This window comes from Salvelinus fontinalis, chromosome 20 (genome assembly GCF_029448725.1).
Source record: "Salvelinus fontinalis isolate EN_2023a chromosome 20, ASM2944872v1, whole genome shotgun sequence".
Lineage (NCBI taxonomy): Eukaryota > Metazoa > Chordata > Actinopteri > Salmoniformes > Salmonidae > Salvelinus > Salvelinus fontinalis.
This window is the reverse complement of record NC_074684.1, coordinates 23,316,399-23,332,514: the sequence shown is the minus strand read 5'-3', so window position 1 is coordinate 23,332,514 and position 16,116 is coordinate 23,316,399. Positions and strand designations below refer to the sequence as shown.

The 16,116-nt window shown below is 41.8% G+C and overlaps 1 protein-coding gene across 1 annotated transcript in view; it reads right to left on the bottom strand.

Moving 5' to 3' along the window:
• LOC129817534 (mitogen-activated protein kinase kinase kinase 5-like) overlaps positions 1 to 16,116 on the bottom strand; it is a 55,009-nt gene that overhangs the window by 26,885 nt on the left and 12,008 nt on the right. The window contains exons 2-6 of the mRNA XM_055872904.1: positions 13,763 to 13,902; positions 8,911 to 8,934; positions 2,804 to 2,997; positions 1,587 to 1,755; positions 920 to 1,026 (exon numbers count right to left, since the gene is read on the bottom strand). Of these exons, the coding sequence (XP_055728879.1) occupies positions 920 to 1,026; positions 1,587 to 1,755; positions 2,804 to 2,997; positions 8,911 to 8,934; positions 13,763 to 13,902 (634 nt within the window). The remainder of the gene's footprint in view (positions 1 to 919; positions 1,027 to 1,586; positions 1,756 to 2,803; positions 2,998 to 8,910; positions 8,935 to 13,762; positions 13,903 to 16,116) is intronic.

The following is a 16,116-nucleotide window of genomic DNA, read 5'->3' as shown; positions in this document are numbered from 1 at the left end:
AAATTATGAAGACTTGAACAGTGAATTGGTGAACTAGCTAGCCAGCTAATTAATGACAGATGGATGTTAAATAAAGCATAGGAACTAGCAGCTTCTTCCATGGAGCCTATCCAGAGGGAATGGGAATAGGACACCTTTAATGGAGGCTGCAGCTCAGGCTGCTCTCCACTCCCCAGAATTCACTTCACACTAGTGTGCCGCTGAACGGCAACTGGAGGGGGGCGAAGCTAAGCAGTGAGTCAGCCTAGCCCACTCCAGTCATCCAACAGTCAAACATGGAGGGGAAGGAGGGAGAGAGTGCAACAGGAAAGGTTTCGACATTTACATCCCTGCTGCTGCTGTTTTCTCACCAATTACTCAACAGAAAACTCTGCTTGTCAGACATGTTTAAAAGAAGACATTTAATTATAATCATCCATGCTTCATTGTTGCAGGATAATGGCATTATTTCGCTATGGTGCACTAAACTGCTGAGTCATCCACCACCTCTAGTTGGGGGAGACAAATGGGCTGCTGTCTAAACAAACACTCAGACTTATGGCAACCATCGTCATTTTCAGGCCATTCAATGTTTTCCCAATTATGCAAAGAATGTGCAACAGCTTTATAATACGTCTCTTTGAGCGTGTGAAATGCAGTGAAATGTTCTCGTAACTGGCCAGACACTAATGTTGCGTTGTAGCATAAAGGAATTTTCCAATGGCTCTGAAATGATAGAGCAACTTGCTTGGAAACCCAGTGTGCGTTTACAAGTGAGGCAGCACGTTAAAGATCGGGCAGTAAAATACTTTCCAAGCTGAACATGTGTGATGTTCCGACTCAGAGCACAGACACACATGCTCAGCACATGCATGTTATGTGTGTGTGTGCGTGCGTGCGTGTATAGAAAAAAACAGGTGTGACATACTGGGGGTCTTACCGATTCAGTGCAAAGGCATGGTGGAACTTGACATGGGGATTGGCCACAGGGTCGAATGTAGGAAGCTTCTCCAAGGTCTCCACCAGCTTCACTATGGATTCATAATCCTACGTTACAAACAAGCATAGAAAAACAGATCGTTGGATTGAAAATCATGTACCCACTCAACCACATCTTGGTTTCTATAGTTTACATGAAACCTAAAATATCTATGTCCTTGTTCCCTTACAAAGTCACTACTTGGGGAAGGACATTGTCGGCTTTTTCAAGTACTTCAATAAACAAATGTCCCTTCCACCATTTTTTGTCCAGTATATATTTATCTAAATCATGTTGAATAATTCAGCGTCTCCTTGTATCTCTTGTTGTTGACATCATTTATTAATGTGACGGGTGGCTGCCTATGGCTGGCAGGATGGGAGGGTGTAGGGTGAATGGCATGGCAATGCATAGAGAACAGACTGCAGTGCAGTTGCAGAATAGCCACAGGAAGATGACAAAAACTTAATCTGCAGCTTTCCACTGGAAGCCCAAGATAATTTTATCTCAATGACTATGTTAGAAAATGGACTGAGGGAGGCCCTAAAACATTTATGCTAAGGCATTTCAGTCTATCTAAATGGCCCATGCCGATAGCATCTGACAAGCTGAAGAAGGAAAAATGTACCTGGATGTCCCTGTAGGACAGAAGCAGGTTGATGACGATGTCAGCTGAAAGGCACTCTACGTTGTCCAATCGTTGTTGAATTCGGCTAAGTTCTGAGGCCAGCTCCATCCCTGTGAACAATTCCCGCGCTTTCCGAATCTCGTTGAGAATGGTTTCTCTGAAGTATTGGCTGTGAAGGGGTACCGGAGAGATTCACAGAGAGATGTTATTTCACACTAGAAATCAAGTTTTCTGCAAATAAACCATTATTATGTATTGATGTGACTTTCTGAGGAAATAAATATGAGGAATGGGGATAGATAAAACCGTTTATAATTGAAAATAATGTATCTATTCCTCTGAGGCAACTTTTGATATAGGCTACAGTGTCTTTGATCTTGCCTTGCCTGACACCCTTATAAATAGTCTACCCTCTTAAACATATGCAATATGTCAGTTATTTACTTCCTCTCGGCAGCTGAATGTGGAGCTCATGAATGTGTTCCCTGGTAAGCCCCTTCAAAGTATTCTTCACTGTACTGTTGGAGCTGCACTTTTATCTCAGCTCTCTGAAATATGACTCCATATTCCTAGAAGAGAGGCTGTTGCTGAATGTTGGCAGAGAGAGAAGCCTTAAACATTAGAACAGAACTAAGCAATGCTAACATTAAAACTGAGATTGCTATGCAAGCCAAAGTGTTGCAGAGGGACACACCAAATAAAGCAATGCATCATGTATTATCCAAAATGAGTGAATTGGATATTACAATGGACTCTGAGGAATACTCATGAAGTGCAATATCTGATGAAAAGAACAACAGACTAACAAAAAACATCGCACATTTTAAATTAAGTGAAGCTTATCAGGTAACAAGACTTTCGATGACTTCATTAAACTACAGTATGGCTACAGTCATACCGTACTTCATCAGCTAGTCATCCATGTTGCTTAATCAACCACAGACAATTACACAAGACAACACAAAATCCAGCTGTTATACAGTTCACTTTAGTTCATGTTAATAAACCTCTGTTGGCAATAATAGCCCTGTAATCATCACCTTGATGTGCATGTTCACACCTTCCCTAGCGAGGTGACACCTGTTTCACTACATCAAGGTGTGAGTACAGCAAACATGTGACTTAGGCCTATAGCAGCCCAGTGTCTAACCCCAACAACCTAATCAGCAGGAGCTTTAGGCCTAGCATCTCAGGCTACACATCCCTATACTACTCACCAGGAGTTAGCCTGGGGCACCTTGAACAGCTGGATGAAGCGGTCCAGCAGGGGCATGCAGATTGGTCCCAGCAGCATCTCGAAGCTGGGCTGCATCAGCTCTGTCAGGCCCTTCATCAGGCTGCTCTCGCAGCAGTACACCTTGTTGTGCGGTGTCACCATGTACGGGATGAAACTGTAGTTGGCTGAGCATGTCTGGAGGGAAACAGAAAGCAGCAATTTCTTGGGTCGTAAACATACAGAGGTCGCCTGGTCCCAGATCTGTTTGTGCTGTATGATTATAAAACACAAACAGGTCTGGTACCGTGCTAATGTATAGGTTGTTTCTGTTAGATTATATTACATTGCATGTTGACTGCATGCGTTATATACAATGGGAGGACAGTGGTATGGGACTGCCTCGTGCTGGTAATTTTGTGACATAGTGTTGTGACATAAGGAGGAGAATCTGATCTGCAGGGACAATGGTGTGGTTGTACCCATGGACATAATTGAGTCTGTCTAAAGAGCCAGTGTCCTGGGGGATAGATCCACATCAGTAATGAGAGTGGCATAAGGATCTGTTTAACTGGGCTGCTCACACTGCCCTCAGGGCAGAACTAGCTTTAAAACTCCATTCATGTTGCTCATGGAAATCAATTCAAACCACGTCTGTCTTACTACTGTATTTGTATTTGCAACTGTATTTGCTGTAAATCTATCATTGATGTCATTTTAGTCTGTCATGTTAGTCTGTCATACTCAACACTCAGCACTTGAAAAGCTTGAATTGATGGATCCTAAATATACTTGAACATGTAGGCTACAGTAGGTTACGGAAAGGGATGAATCCTGAGTGCAGTCAGTGGCTATTTTAACTTCTCTGTTTCAATTCCATCTTCAAGAACACATCCGGGCTGCTTGCAACTCACACTTGCAACAAAAGGAAGTGAACAGAGGCTCAACTTCTGCCTGTAGAAATTGGAATGTTCCACAGTAAAACTGCTTCCTCTCCTGCAATCTTATTTTTATGACATTTAGTCATGCCATATCTTTCCAAAATAACCTGTGACGGCTTGTCACGGTTAGATGCAGACACAGATTACAACATCCTGCCCTATATTGAGCCACACACACTGCGTGATTCATGCCCTAGCGGATTACATGATGACAACACATCACAGATTTATAAATGTTTTAATCGCTAGGTGCCATTGACACTGTCCTTCTCCCCGGCAACGTCAGCCAATGAGAAGCATCCAACTGCAGATTATGCTCGTTGATGCCGCCTGGTCTGCGAATCGCAAAGCACATGTGTCTCAAATTGTATTTTTGCGTCTCAGTTGGTATGTGTGCGTGCAACCTGAACTCTCAACGTGTCCTAGGGCATCAGTGTGCTACGCACATACCAGACGGCACACTAGCTCTGGGCATTATGTTAGTGTGTTAGTATCATCATGGTCAAAGTTGGGAGAGTTAGCTAGCTAACTACAGTGCTTTCAGAAAGTATTCACACAACATTTTGTTGTGTTATAAAGTGGGATTCAAATGGATTTAATTGTCATATTTTGTTAATGATTTACACAAAACACTCTGTCATGTAAAAGTGGAAGAAAAATTCTAACATTTGTAAAACAATTATGAAAAATAAAACACTAATATACAGTATCTTGATTACATAAGTATTCAACACCCTGAGTCAATAAATGTTAGAATCCCTTATGGCATCGATTACAGCTGTGAGTCTTTCTGGATAAGTCTCTAAGAGCTTTGCACACCTGGATTGTACAATATTTGCACATTATTCTTTAAAAAATTATTCAAGCACAGTCAAATTGGTTGTTGATCACTGCTATTTTCAAGTCTTGCCATAGATTTTCAAGCAGATTTAAGTAAAAACTTTAACTAGGCCACTCAGGAACATTCAACGCCATCTTGGTAAGCAACTGCAGTGTATATTTGGCCTTGTGTTTTAGGTTATTGTCCTGCTGAAAGGTGAATGTGTCTCCCAGTGTCTGTTGGAAAGCAGACTGAACCAGGCTTTCCTCTAGGATTTTGTTTGTGCTTATTTTTATCCTAAAAACTCCCTAGTCCTTCCCGATGACAAGCATACCCATAACATGATGCAGCCACCACCATGTTTGAAAATATGAGTATAATATGAGTAGTGATGTGTTGTGTTGGTTTTGTCACAAATACAACGCTTTCTATTCAGGTCATAAAGTTAATTTCTAAGCAATTTTTTGGGCAGTTTTACTTTAGTGCCTTATTGCAAATGGGATGCATGTTTTGGAATATTTGTATTCTGTACAGGCTTCCTTCTTTTCACTCTGTCAATTAGGTTAGTATTTTGGAGTAACTGCAATGTGGTTGATCCATCCTTAGTTTTTTCCTATCACAGCCATTAAACTCTGTAACTGTGTTAAAGTCACCATTGGCCTCATTGTGAAATCTCTGAACGGTTTCCTTCCTCTCCATCAACTGAGTTAGGAAGGACGCCTGTATCTTTGTAGTGACTGGGTGTATTGATACACCATCCAAAGTGTAATTAATAACTTCACCATGCTCAAAGGGATATTCAATGTCTGCTTTTTTTACCCATCTATCAATAGGTGCCCTTCTTTGTATTGGAAAACCTCCCTGGTCTTTGTAGTTGAATCTGTGTTTGAATCTGTGCTCACTGCTCGACTAAGGGGCCTTACAGATAATTGCATGTGTGGGGTACAGAGATAAGGTAAAAAAACAAACATTCAAGAATCATGTTAAACACTATTATTACACACAGAGGGAGTCCATGCAACTTATTAAGCACATTTCTACCCCTGAACTTATTTAGGCTTGCCATAACAAGTGGTGAAAGGCTCGGCAGACGCATACTCAGGCTGACTGGCTCTCATTCAGGCAAATGAGAAATAAGCGCACTCAGGCTATCCGGAAGGCCAAAGTAAGTTACTTTAAGGAGCAGTTCTGTCTCTGTGGGTCTAACCCCAAGAAGTTCTGGAAAATGGTTAAAGACCTGAAAAAGAAACCCTCCTCCTCACAGCTGTCCATGTCCCTTAATGTTGATGATGTGGTTGTTACTGACAAGAAGCACATGGCTGAGCTCTTCAATCACCACTTCATTAAGTCAGGATTCCTATTTGACTCAGCCATGCCTCCTTGCCCGTCCAACATTTCCTCATCTCCCACCCCTTCTAATGCGGCTAGCCCCGACGCTTCTCCCTCTTTTTCCCCTGCCCTGCTACAAAGTTTATGCCTGCAGGAGGTCACTGTGTTGTCATGTGTTGCTGCCTTGCTATGTTGTTGTCTTGGGTCTCTCTTTATGTAGTGTTGTGTTGTCTCACTTGTCGTGATGTGTGTTTTGTCCTATATTTATATATATATATTTTTTAATCCCAGCCCCCGCAGGAGGCCTGTTGCCTTTTAGTAGGCCATCATTGTAAATAAGAATTTGTTCTTAACTGACTTTCTTAGTTAAATAAAGGTTAAATAAATACAAATAAATTAAAAAACAAAGGGGATGAATACTTATTGACTCAAGACATTTCAGCTTTTCATTTTTCATTAATTTGTTTTAAAAAATCTAATTCCACTCTGACATTATGGGATATTGTGTGTAGGCCACAAATGCAGGCTGTAACACAACAAACTGTCAAGGGGTATGAATACTTTCTGAAGGCACTGTATGTGTTCAGGATTCCTTTAGTTTTGATAATTTTTGGATACAATCTTAATGCCAAAAATCACTACAACCAAGCAACCACTGTTGCTTGTGCTTTAGCTGTCACAACCTAGCTAGCACTACTAGCTAACTCGTGGCTATCTAGTAGAGCCAGTTAGCTACCTGCTAGCTAGTAGAGCTAACCAGCTACCTAGTACTACTAGCAAAGATACTGATAACTAACCACTTTTGTCTGTGCTACTAGCTAGCGCTGTAAATTCACCAACTGTCCTGCTGGGGGAGGTAATGCGCCATCCTCTCTGGCACCATTCAATATCCTGTCTCATCTTCTATGTCTCACAGCATCTGTGGCATGATAAGGTATCTGCTGGATCTATTGCAGCCAATAGGGTCTGGCTCCAGCAGATACCTTTTCATGACACAGACACTGTGAGAGTCAGCATACGAACTCAGACAGGTCTAATAGTGCCAGAAAGGATGGTGCGTTACCCTTTTAAATGAAGATATGAAGACAATGAATAATAGGCTTGGTACTGTAGAAAAATGTAATGAAGCTTATTTAATGAAGCTTAGTGTGTACTAGCTAGCTAGCTAGTTTTGTAGGCCTACTAGCTAGCTAGTGTTGTAGACCTACTAGCTAGCTAGTATGCACTAGCTAGTGTGTACTAGCTAGCTATAGTGTGTACTAGCTAGCTAGTGTGTATTAGCTAGCTGCAGAAGCAACAGTAGTTCATATAACACCCTAGACCAGAGCTAGTGCGTGACTGGTATATGCGTAGCACACTGACACCCTGGAACAAATCTACTGACTCACGTGACACAGGTGACCAACAAGCATCTACAGGTTGTGTGCGCACATACAATCTGAGAAACACAAATACCATCTAAAATGCACACATATGCGAACTGAGGTTCGCAGACCAGGCAGCGTTAGTGCACATAATCTGTAGCTGGATGCTTCTCACCTCAGCAGCAAGTCTCTGAGGGTAGGTGACACGCAGGTCCCAAAAACAACAAAAGGAGCACAGGGACAGAACACTAGGGGTATGTCCTACATCACACCATTGCCCTACATAAGGCTGCGGTCAAAAGTAGTGCACTATAAAGGGAATACATAAGGTGCCATTTGGGACGAAGTCAGGGTGTTTGCACGTTACAGTAATTAAGGAGTTATATCTCCCAGTCAGGCAGCATGGGATTAACCCATTCATTTAAAGGGGGGGGGGGGGGGGGTAGACGGGACTGAGTAGTGTGTGTGTGTGTGTGTGTGTGTGTGTGTGTGTGTGTGTGTGTGTGTGTGTGTGTGTGTGTGTGTGTGTGTGTGTGTGTGTGTGTGTGTGTGTGTGTGTGTGTGTGTGTGTGTGTGTGTGTGTGTGTGTGTGTGTGACTAGGTCAGAGTGCCACTAATGTGTCATATCTGTCTGTGGCAGAGTGTGTTTGTTTTCTCAGAGCAAAGGAGAGGAAAGTGGTGTGTAGATACAGATGGAGAGAGATAGTCAGTCATGGAGTGCAGTAGTGCATTCTCACTCTAATGCAGTAATCAGTCCTCCTCCCAAAGCTCTGTCGCCACACACAGATCAGCCATCAACCTGCTTCCTAGAGCACAACCCACCTCATTCCACTCCGTAAAGCCACTTAGGCCAGCTGCTCAGGAGGCTCCCTGTCCATGCCTTTGATTCAACACCTTACAGCACAGGTGTCAAACTCATTCCACGGAGGGCCGAGTGTCTGCGGGTTTTCGTTCCTCCCTTGTACTTGATTGATGAATTAACATCACTAATTAGTTAGGAACTCCCCACACCTGGTTGTCTAGGGCTTTATTGAAAGGAAAAACCAAAAACCTGCAGACACAAGGCCCTCCGTGGAATGAGTTTGACACCCCTGCCTTACAGTTTCCCCCCCCCCATGCCACAGTGCATCAATGTCACCATATCCTATTATTCTGTATAAGAAAGCCAGCCAGACTGTGTGTTGTCTATTTGTCTGCCCTAGCTATCACTGGGCAGGAGTGGCAAACACTGTGTTACAGACGGGGGAGCTTAAACCACTGCTGTGTCGGCACAGCACAGAGGCAGGAAATCGAAAATGAGAGGTGAAATTGAAAGTGGACTCATTCTCTCGCTGCTTTCCACAGCACATTCCCCAGTCACCCTGATAATAAGGCTGCCTGTCAACCAAGTAAAGCTATCCTGGAATAATCTCTGAGTAAGGGAAAATGCTTTAGTTTACTGTACACAAAGCAGAATGCACAAAGCCAAACTAGAGGGATAGTGAATTGGGTAATTAAAATGGACTGATGGTGGCAGACAATGCTATGTTGCTGAATGCTGCCGTGAAAAAAAAAACGGGTTATTGCACTTACTTTCACACAGGAAAGGTGCAAGAAATAAACGAGAGGTTTGCTTCTAACAGCTTTGAAAGAGAGAGTGAGAACTTTGTGCACTTACAGTGTTCTTCTGGCAAATAATATCCTGCAAAAGAAAAAGAGAAATGTCAATACTGTTTTGTGGTGAGAAAGTGAGTTTGCAAAGGTGATGTAGAAAAATCATTGAAACATTACACTGGTCAAGGTTCATTGACTAGAGCCATCTTTCCATCATAAATGGACTCCTGCTATAAATGGACACCTGTAGTTGTAAACAGAACCAGTAGAAATGCTGATACAGTCTCGCTAGCACTTATTTTTGCAGTGTCATACTGTAGGCTAGTTTAAGTGCCAGCAAACAACCATGGAAATGTTATATGTGGGAAAAGGCACTTTAATTAAAAAGAGGTTGAACCTCAGGCTCTTAAGTAGTTTTCTAAACATTCTATAAAAGGTTAACAGTCACTGTTACTCTTAACCTTCAATAAAGGAGGTTGATAGCGATCTGGTAAAACCACTACAGAAAGTCGTTTTTTTTTTTTTTTTACAGCAGGGAGTCGAAGTGTAGGCAGGTGGAGATGGAGGGCAGTTCATCAAGATTACAGACATAATATTTATTTTAAAAGGTACACTTTGCTTATTTGATTACCTATTCTTTGAAGATTTTACAACAATTTCAAAATATTGCAATGCTTTTTTTTATGGCAATGGCAACGTCACAGCAGAGCATTGCAGGTTGTACGAGTGTGTGTGGTGTATCTAGATTTCTGCACTGCCTCCAGAAAGTATTCATAATGCTTGACTTATTCCACATTTTGTTGTGTTACAGCCTGGATTCAAAATGGAAACCATTTGTATCACCCATCTACACACAATACTTCAGAATTACAGTGAAAACATGTTTTTTTGAAAATGTTGTAAATTTAGTGAAAGTGAAATACAGAAATATCAAATTTACATAAATATTCACACCCCTGAGTCAATACATGTTAGAATCACCTTAAGCAGCAATTACAGTTGTGAGTCTTTTCTGGGTAAGTCTCTGAGAGCTTTGTACACCTTGATTATGCAATATTTCCACATTATTCTTTGGAAAATTATTCAAGCACTGTCAAATTGGTTGTTGATCATTACTAGACAGCCATTTTCAAGTCTTGCCATTGATTTTCAAGCTGATTTTAGTCAAAACTGTAACTAGGCCACTCAGGAACATTCAAGGTCGTCTTGGTAAGCAACTCCAGTGTATATATGACCTTGTGTTTTAGGTTATTGTCCTGCTGAAAGGTGAATTTGTCTCCCAGTGTCTGTTGGAAAGCAGACTGAACCAGGTTTTCCTCTAGGATGTGCTTACCTCTATTCTGTTTATTTTTTATCCTATGCTTGAACATATGAATAGTGGTACTTGTGAATAATATGAATAATGATGTGTTGTGTTTGTTTTGAAGTTTTACTTTAGTGCCTTATTGCAAACAGGATGGATGTTTTGGAATATGTTTTATTCTCTACAGGCTTATTTCTTTTCACTCTGTCATTTAGTTTAGTATTGTGGAGTAACTACAATGTTGTTGATCCATCCTCAGTTTTCTCCCATCACAGCCATTAAACTCTGTAACCGTTTGAAAGTCACCATTGGTCTCATGGTGATTAATTAGGCCCTAATCTATGGATTTAACATGACTGGGAATACAGATATGCATCTTTTGGTGTAATGTCTGCTTCCAACTCACACTCTCATAAACGTAGATCCCCTGAACGCAGCTCACTTTCCAGCCCACACTCACACACATAGATCTCCTGAACGCAGCTCACTCTCCAGATCCCAATCACCTGAATTCTAATCACCTGTTCACACACCTGTATGTCATTTACACACACTATTTAGTTCAGTTCTTTGCACCGCATCCTTTTTTTTTTTTACACACACCACACTTCTCTTTGGATCTCTGTTTTCCCCAGCATTTACTCCTCCTGTGTATGATAGTTTTTGCCGGCCTCACTAACGACGCCTTTTGGCTGTTCACTGCAGGGCACTTTAGCCTATCGGATTTCCTGTTATTCACCTATTTCCTGATCTCCCAGACGACATTACTAGACTTTTCCCTGCCTGTACTGTCGCCCTTTGGACCTCATGTGTATGACCTTCTGCCTGCCCCTGGACCCAGCTACCAGCCTCCTCCTGTGGTCCTTTACACTAGACACCTGCTGCGCCCTGCGCTTGAAACCAGCTCTCTGTCTCCCTCGTGTTCATTTCAGTTGGTCAAAGATACCTTAAAAAATGTAGGGACGTGGATCAGAAAACCAGTCAGTATCTGGTGTGACCACCATTTGCCTCATGTTGTGCGACACATCTCCTTCAGATAGTTGATCAGGCTGTTGGTTGTGGCCTGTGGAATGTTGTCCTACTCCTCTTCAATTGCTGTGCGTAGTAGCTGGATATTGGCAGAATTGGAACACGTTGATCCAGAGCATCCCAAACATGCTCAATGGGTGACCTGTCTGGTGAGTATGCAGGCCATGGAAGAACTGGGACATTTTCAGCTACCAGGAATTGTGCATAGATCCTTGGGATATGCGGCCATGTATTATCATGCTGAAACATGAGGTGATGGCGGCGGATGAATGACACGACAATGTGCCTCAGGATCTCGTCACTGTATCTCTGTGCATTGAAATTGCCAATGATAAAATGCAATTGTGTTTGATGTCCGTAGCTTATGCGTGCCCATACCATAACCCCACCGCCACTATGGGGCACTCTGTTCACAACGTTGACATCAGCAAACCTCTTTTTGTGCGCATGGAAAATGTCTGGGATCTTTTATTTCAGGTCATTAAACAGGGGACAAACACTTTAAATGTTGTGTTCAAATTGTTGTTCAGTGTACTAGTGTAGGCTCCTCAGAGGATGAAGGGGAGGACCATCCTCCTTAAAGAATTTCATAAAAATAGTGAAACATTTCAAATGTTATCCTTTTTAGATAAAATTAAACAAAATATATTCACCTCACCAAATAATTGATTAAAACACACGGTTTTGCAATAAAGGTCTACAGTTGTCTCAACAGCCCTGTAGGGTAGCACCATGGTGTAGTCAGAGGACAGCTAGCTTCTGTCCTCCTCTGGGTACATTGACTTCAATACAACATCTAGGAGGCTCATGGTTCTCACCGCCTTCCATTGACTTACACATTAATTATGACAACTTCCGGAGGACATCCTCCAACCTATCAAAGAATCAGAGCTGCTCTTGCAGCATGAACTGACATGTTGTCCACCCAATCAAAGAATCAGAGAATGAAGGTTTATATGTGGCGAGTGATCAGGGGTGTATTCATTCCGCAGATTCTGTTGAAAAACATTTCTTCAAAACGGAAGCAACAGAATGCAACGGGGATAAACATATCTGAATTTCTCCTATAGAAACTCTTGTATTCAACTTTTGGACTAATGATTACACCCTAGATAAGCTAGTTGCAGGCAAGACTGTGCAAGGCGGTATTGAATGTGTCATTGTCTTTCCATCCCCTCAAATTTTCCCCTCGACCTGTGTGTACCTACGTTGTAAACTTTAATTCATAGGCTAGGTTGTAGCAATCTCATGATAGGTATAGGGAAAATTTGAGTATCATTTAGTATTCTAAACCTATCGATGTTACATTGAATGACAGTCATCCAATTTGGTGTAATAGAAATTAGGCCATTCTCCAAAAAATAATGATCGTTCTCCCTCATCTTAAACTGTTCCGACCGCCACTGTACCAATAGGTGCCCTTCTTTGCAAGACATTGCAAAACCTCCCTGGTCTTTGTGGTTGAATCTGTGTTTGAAATTCACTGCTTGACTGAGGGACCTTACAATTATCTGTATATGTGGGGTACAGAGATGAGGTAGTCATTCAAAAATAATATTAAACACTATTATTGTACACAGAGTGAGTCCATGCAACTTTTTATGTGACATATTAAGCACATTTCTACTCCTGAACATATTTAGGCTTGCCATAACAAGTAGGTTGAATGCTTATTTACTTTTCATTTTGTATACATTTTTAAAAACATCATTCCACTTTGACATTATGGGGTATTTTGTGTAGGCCAGAGACACAACATCTCAATCGAATCTATTTTAAATTCAGGCTGTATCACAACAAAATGTGGAAAAAGTAAAGGGGTGTGAATACTTTCTGAAGGCACTGTATGCACAGGAAACCATAGTCTCCCCTCCCCCACTCTCTAATTTGCATGCCTGTGTGTTGTTGTTGGTGGGCTTTGTTAGGGGATTCCATTGCAGCTGCAAGGGCTCTCTCACTTTGCAAACCAGTTTAGGCTAATGTTTATTCAACTGTACATCACCTGAGGACTCCAGCCCAAGGGCACAGACAACACCAAAATAGATACACATGCAAACCTCTTCTGCAAATGCAAGGAAATGAGTCAGTCTATCAATGACATTTCCCTGTCTACGAAATGCTCTTTTACAAGACTAGATGGCTAAATATCCATTTTATATCTAAAGGGGTAAAAAGGGGTAAAATATTAAACCAAATTGTGTGTGTCGATTGTTTTTCCTCTGTCAGATGCTACTTTACATAGGCCTAACGTCTCCTTTCCTTTTCATGAAACACACCATTTCCTGTCTAGGTGTAAATGCATCTCCCTTCAAACAAATAACTAATGTGTTGAACTGGCACTACAACAGCAATGACAGCTATTACAGGTTCCCCATACACTCAGATTCTAAATATAGACCTTTGTCATTAACCTGATGAACCGTATTACATTACATCCATTGTGGAAACATTAAGTTGATTAAAGTATGGACAAAGTGATGAGGAAAAAAGGCTGACAGGCTGCAGATACGTTTATGTAAGGCATGTGTGCATGCGTGAGTGTGTGTGAGTGTGTGCGAGAGTGCGCGTGAACCCCACAGCTTACCTGCAGGGACTGAAGCGAGTCAGAGTTGGTGTCACAGTACAGGATGATGTTGTTGGCCATGCTGAAGCTCTCCCTCACACCCAGGTGGTAGAACAGGGAGGGCTGGCGGAAAGCGTCCGTCATCTCCACCACAGCTATGTCTGTGAGGGACAGAGATAGCCTGTTAGTGGGCTTAACACTGAACAACTGTACCTAGGTCTATAGTATAACATATGTTATGCCTATAACGTATTATAGCCTACTATATAGTTTCTTCACATTTACCAATTTGTTTAAGTGTCAAATGAAATAAGATGAGATTGATGCTTCCTGATGGGACAATAATGCCTGTACAGTTGTTTTGGAGTAGGATCTTCAATTTGCCCAAATTGTCATTTTTGGACCAGACTGTGACATCACAAAATCTTCCAAAAGAAAAGGCCAAAATAACATTGTCTGGTATTAAGTATGGGGTGTGGTTTTTACAGAAGTCCCTCTGGTACCACTGACTGATAACAGCAGAAATAAAACTGGGCTAAAACAGTGTTTCAGTGTTTTGTAATGACAATGTTCTCCAGAAAGATAACATTTAACAGACCCACTCCACCTTTTCATGTGCTTCCAAGTTTCCCCTTCCATGTCAACATACACATTACATAGAGCTTGTGATCCCTTCCAATGGAGCGCCCTTTCACTGTAATACCTGGGTTCCAGTCCACTCCAGACCCAACGCTAGTCTCACTCACTGAGAACCAAACATCCACACAAGACAGCCAATGCCAAAAGGATCATCAAAGCAAATAGGCAATCTATTTTAATGTGGTGTGTCTGCTGCTGTGTAGTGACGCAAAGAAAGGTCCCAGCGGAGACAGCCTGGCTTGAAATGGGTGGGGTAGGCTATGTACAGCGCTCTCCTTGGAAACTTCTGCCTTATATAAAATTAGGTTTGAGCCAAGGCAAATATTAGCTTACATTAATTATGATTTAGGAACATGTAGACATATGGAAAACGTGGTAGACACCAGTGGCGGTCGGTGACGTTTAAGATGAGGGAGGATGATTTTTTTTAATGAGCATGGCCTTATTTCTATTGCAGCATATTGAATGACTATATTCTATTCACCCAGCTCTATGTGATATCGACATGATACTCACATTTTCCCTATACCCATCATGAGGCTGCTAAAACCTAGCCTATGAATAAAAGTTTACAACGGATGTGCAGAGGTTGAGAGAAGTATTAGAGTAATCAGGGTGACAGACAGTGACACATTCAATACCGCCTTGCACAATCTTGCCTGCATCTAGGCTACCTGGGGCGGCAGGTAGCCTAGCGGTTAGAGCGTTGGGCCTGTAACCAAAAGGTTGCTAGATCAAATCCCTGAGCTGACAAGGTAAAATTCTGTTGTTCTGCCCCTGAACAAAGAAAGCAGGGTCATCATTGTATTTGTTCTTAACTGACTTGCCTAGTTAAATAAAGGTTAAAAAAATATATATATATAGGTTGTAATCATTAGTCCAACAGTTGCAAATGAGAGTTTCTATTGGACAAATTCAGGTATGTTTATCCCCGTTTGCTTCTGTTTAAGAAACGTTTTTCAACAAAATTGGCAGAATAAACACACCACACCCCTGATCACATGCAAACACAGTTCACTTACATAGCAGCCACATACAAACAGCATGATCATTTTCCTCGTGGTGGAATTCCTTCTCGCATCTACGCGCTCTCCTCTCACCTTTTCCCTTCACTTGTGAACTTCAGTGCAAAACACCTCAGCTATCTGTGACCAGGCAAAAACATCTTTCCAAGCCAAAATCTTAATTTCATAACAGCTAACCGCTACACACAGCTTACATCGTTGTCATTATATTAGCTAACGTCATAGCTAGTCAACATAGCTACTAGAACTAACGAGTTAGTAAACCCGCTACAATCATGTAGTACACTGTACAGTCAGCAAGCAGTTTAGCAGTTACACCGACGGGCTCCGGTGGCAAAAATTCCAAGTTGTCAAGAGTTCCAGTGTTGGATAGCCATGGCCAGCTAGCTAACATAGCATCCCTCTCTGTTTGAGCCGGGTGTTTGAGTAGGCTAAACTAGATAGCTGCATTCGCTAGATAAGTGAAAGTGGGGGAAAAAATACTACGAAATATAGCTCTCTCTCGCTCTCTCTTGCTTCTCCTTAATTTTTTAAAGAATTATTGTCTATTGTCTTTCTCTCTCTTTGAGTCAACTACTCACCACATTTTATGCACTGCAGTTCTAGCTAGTAGCTTATGCTTTCAGTACTAGATTCATTCTCGGATCCTTTGATTGGGTGGACAACATGTCAGTTCATGCTGCAAGAGCTCCGATAGGTTGGAGGATGTCC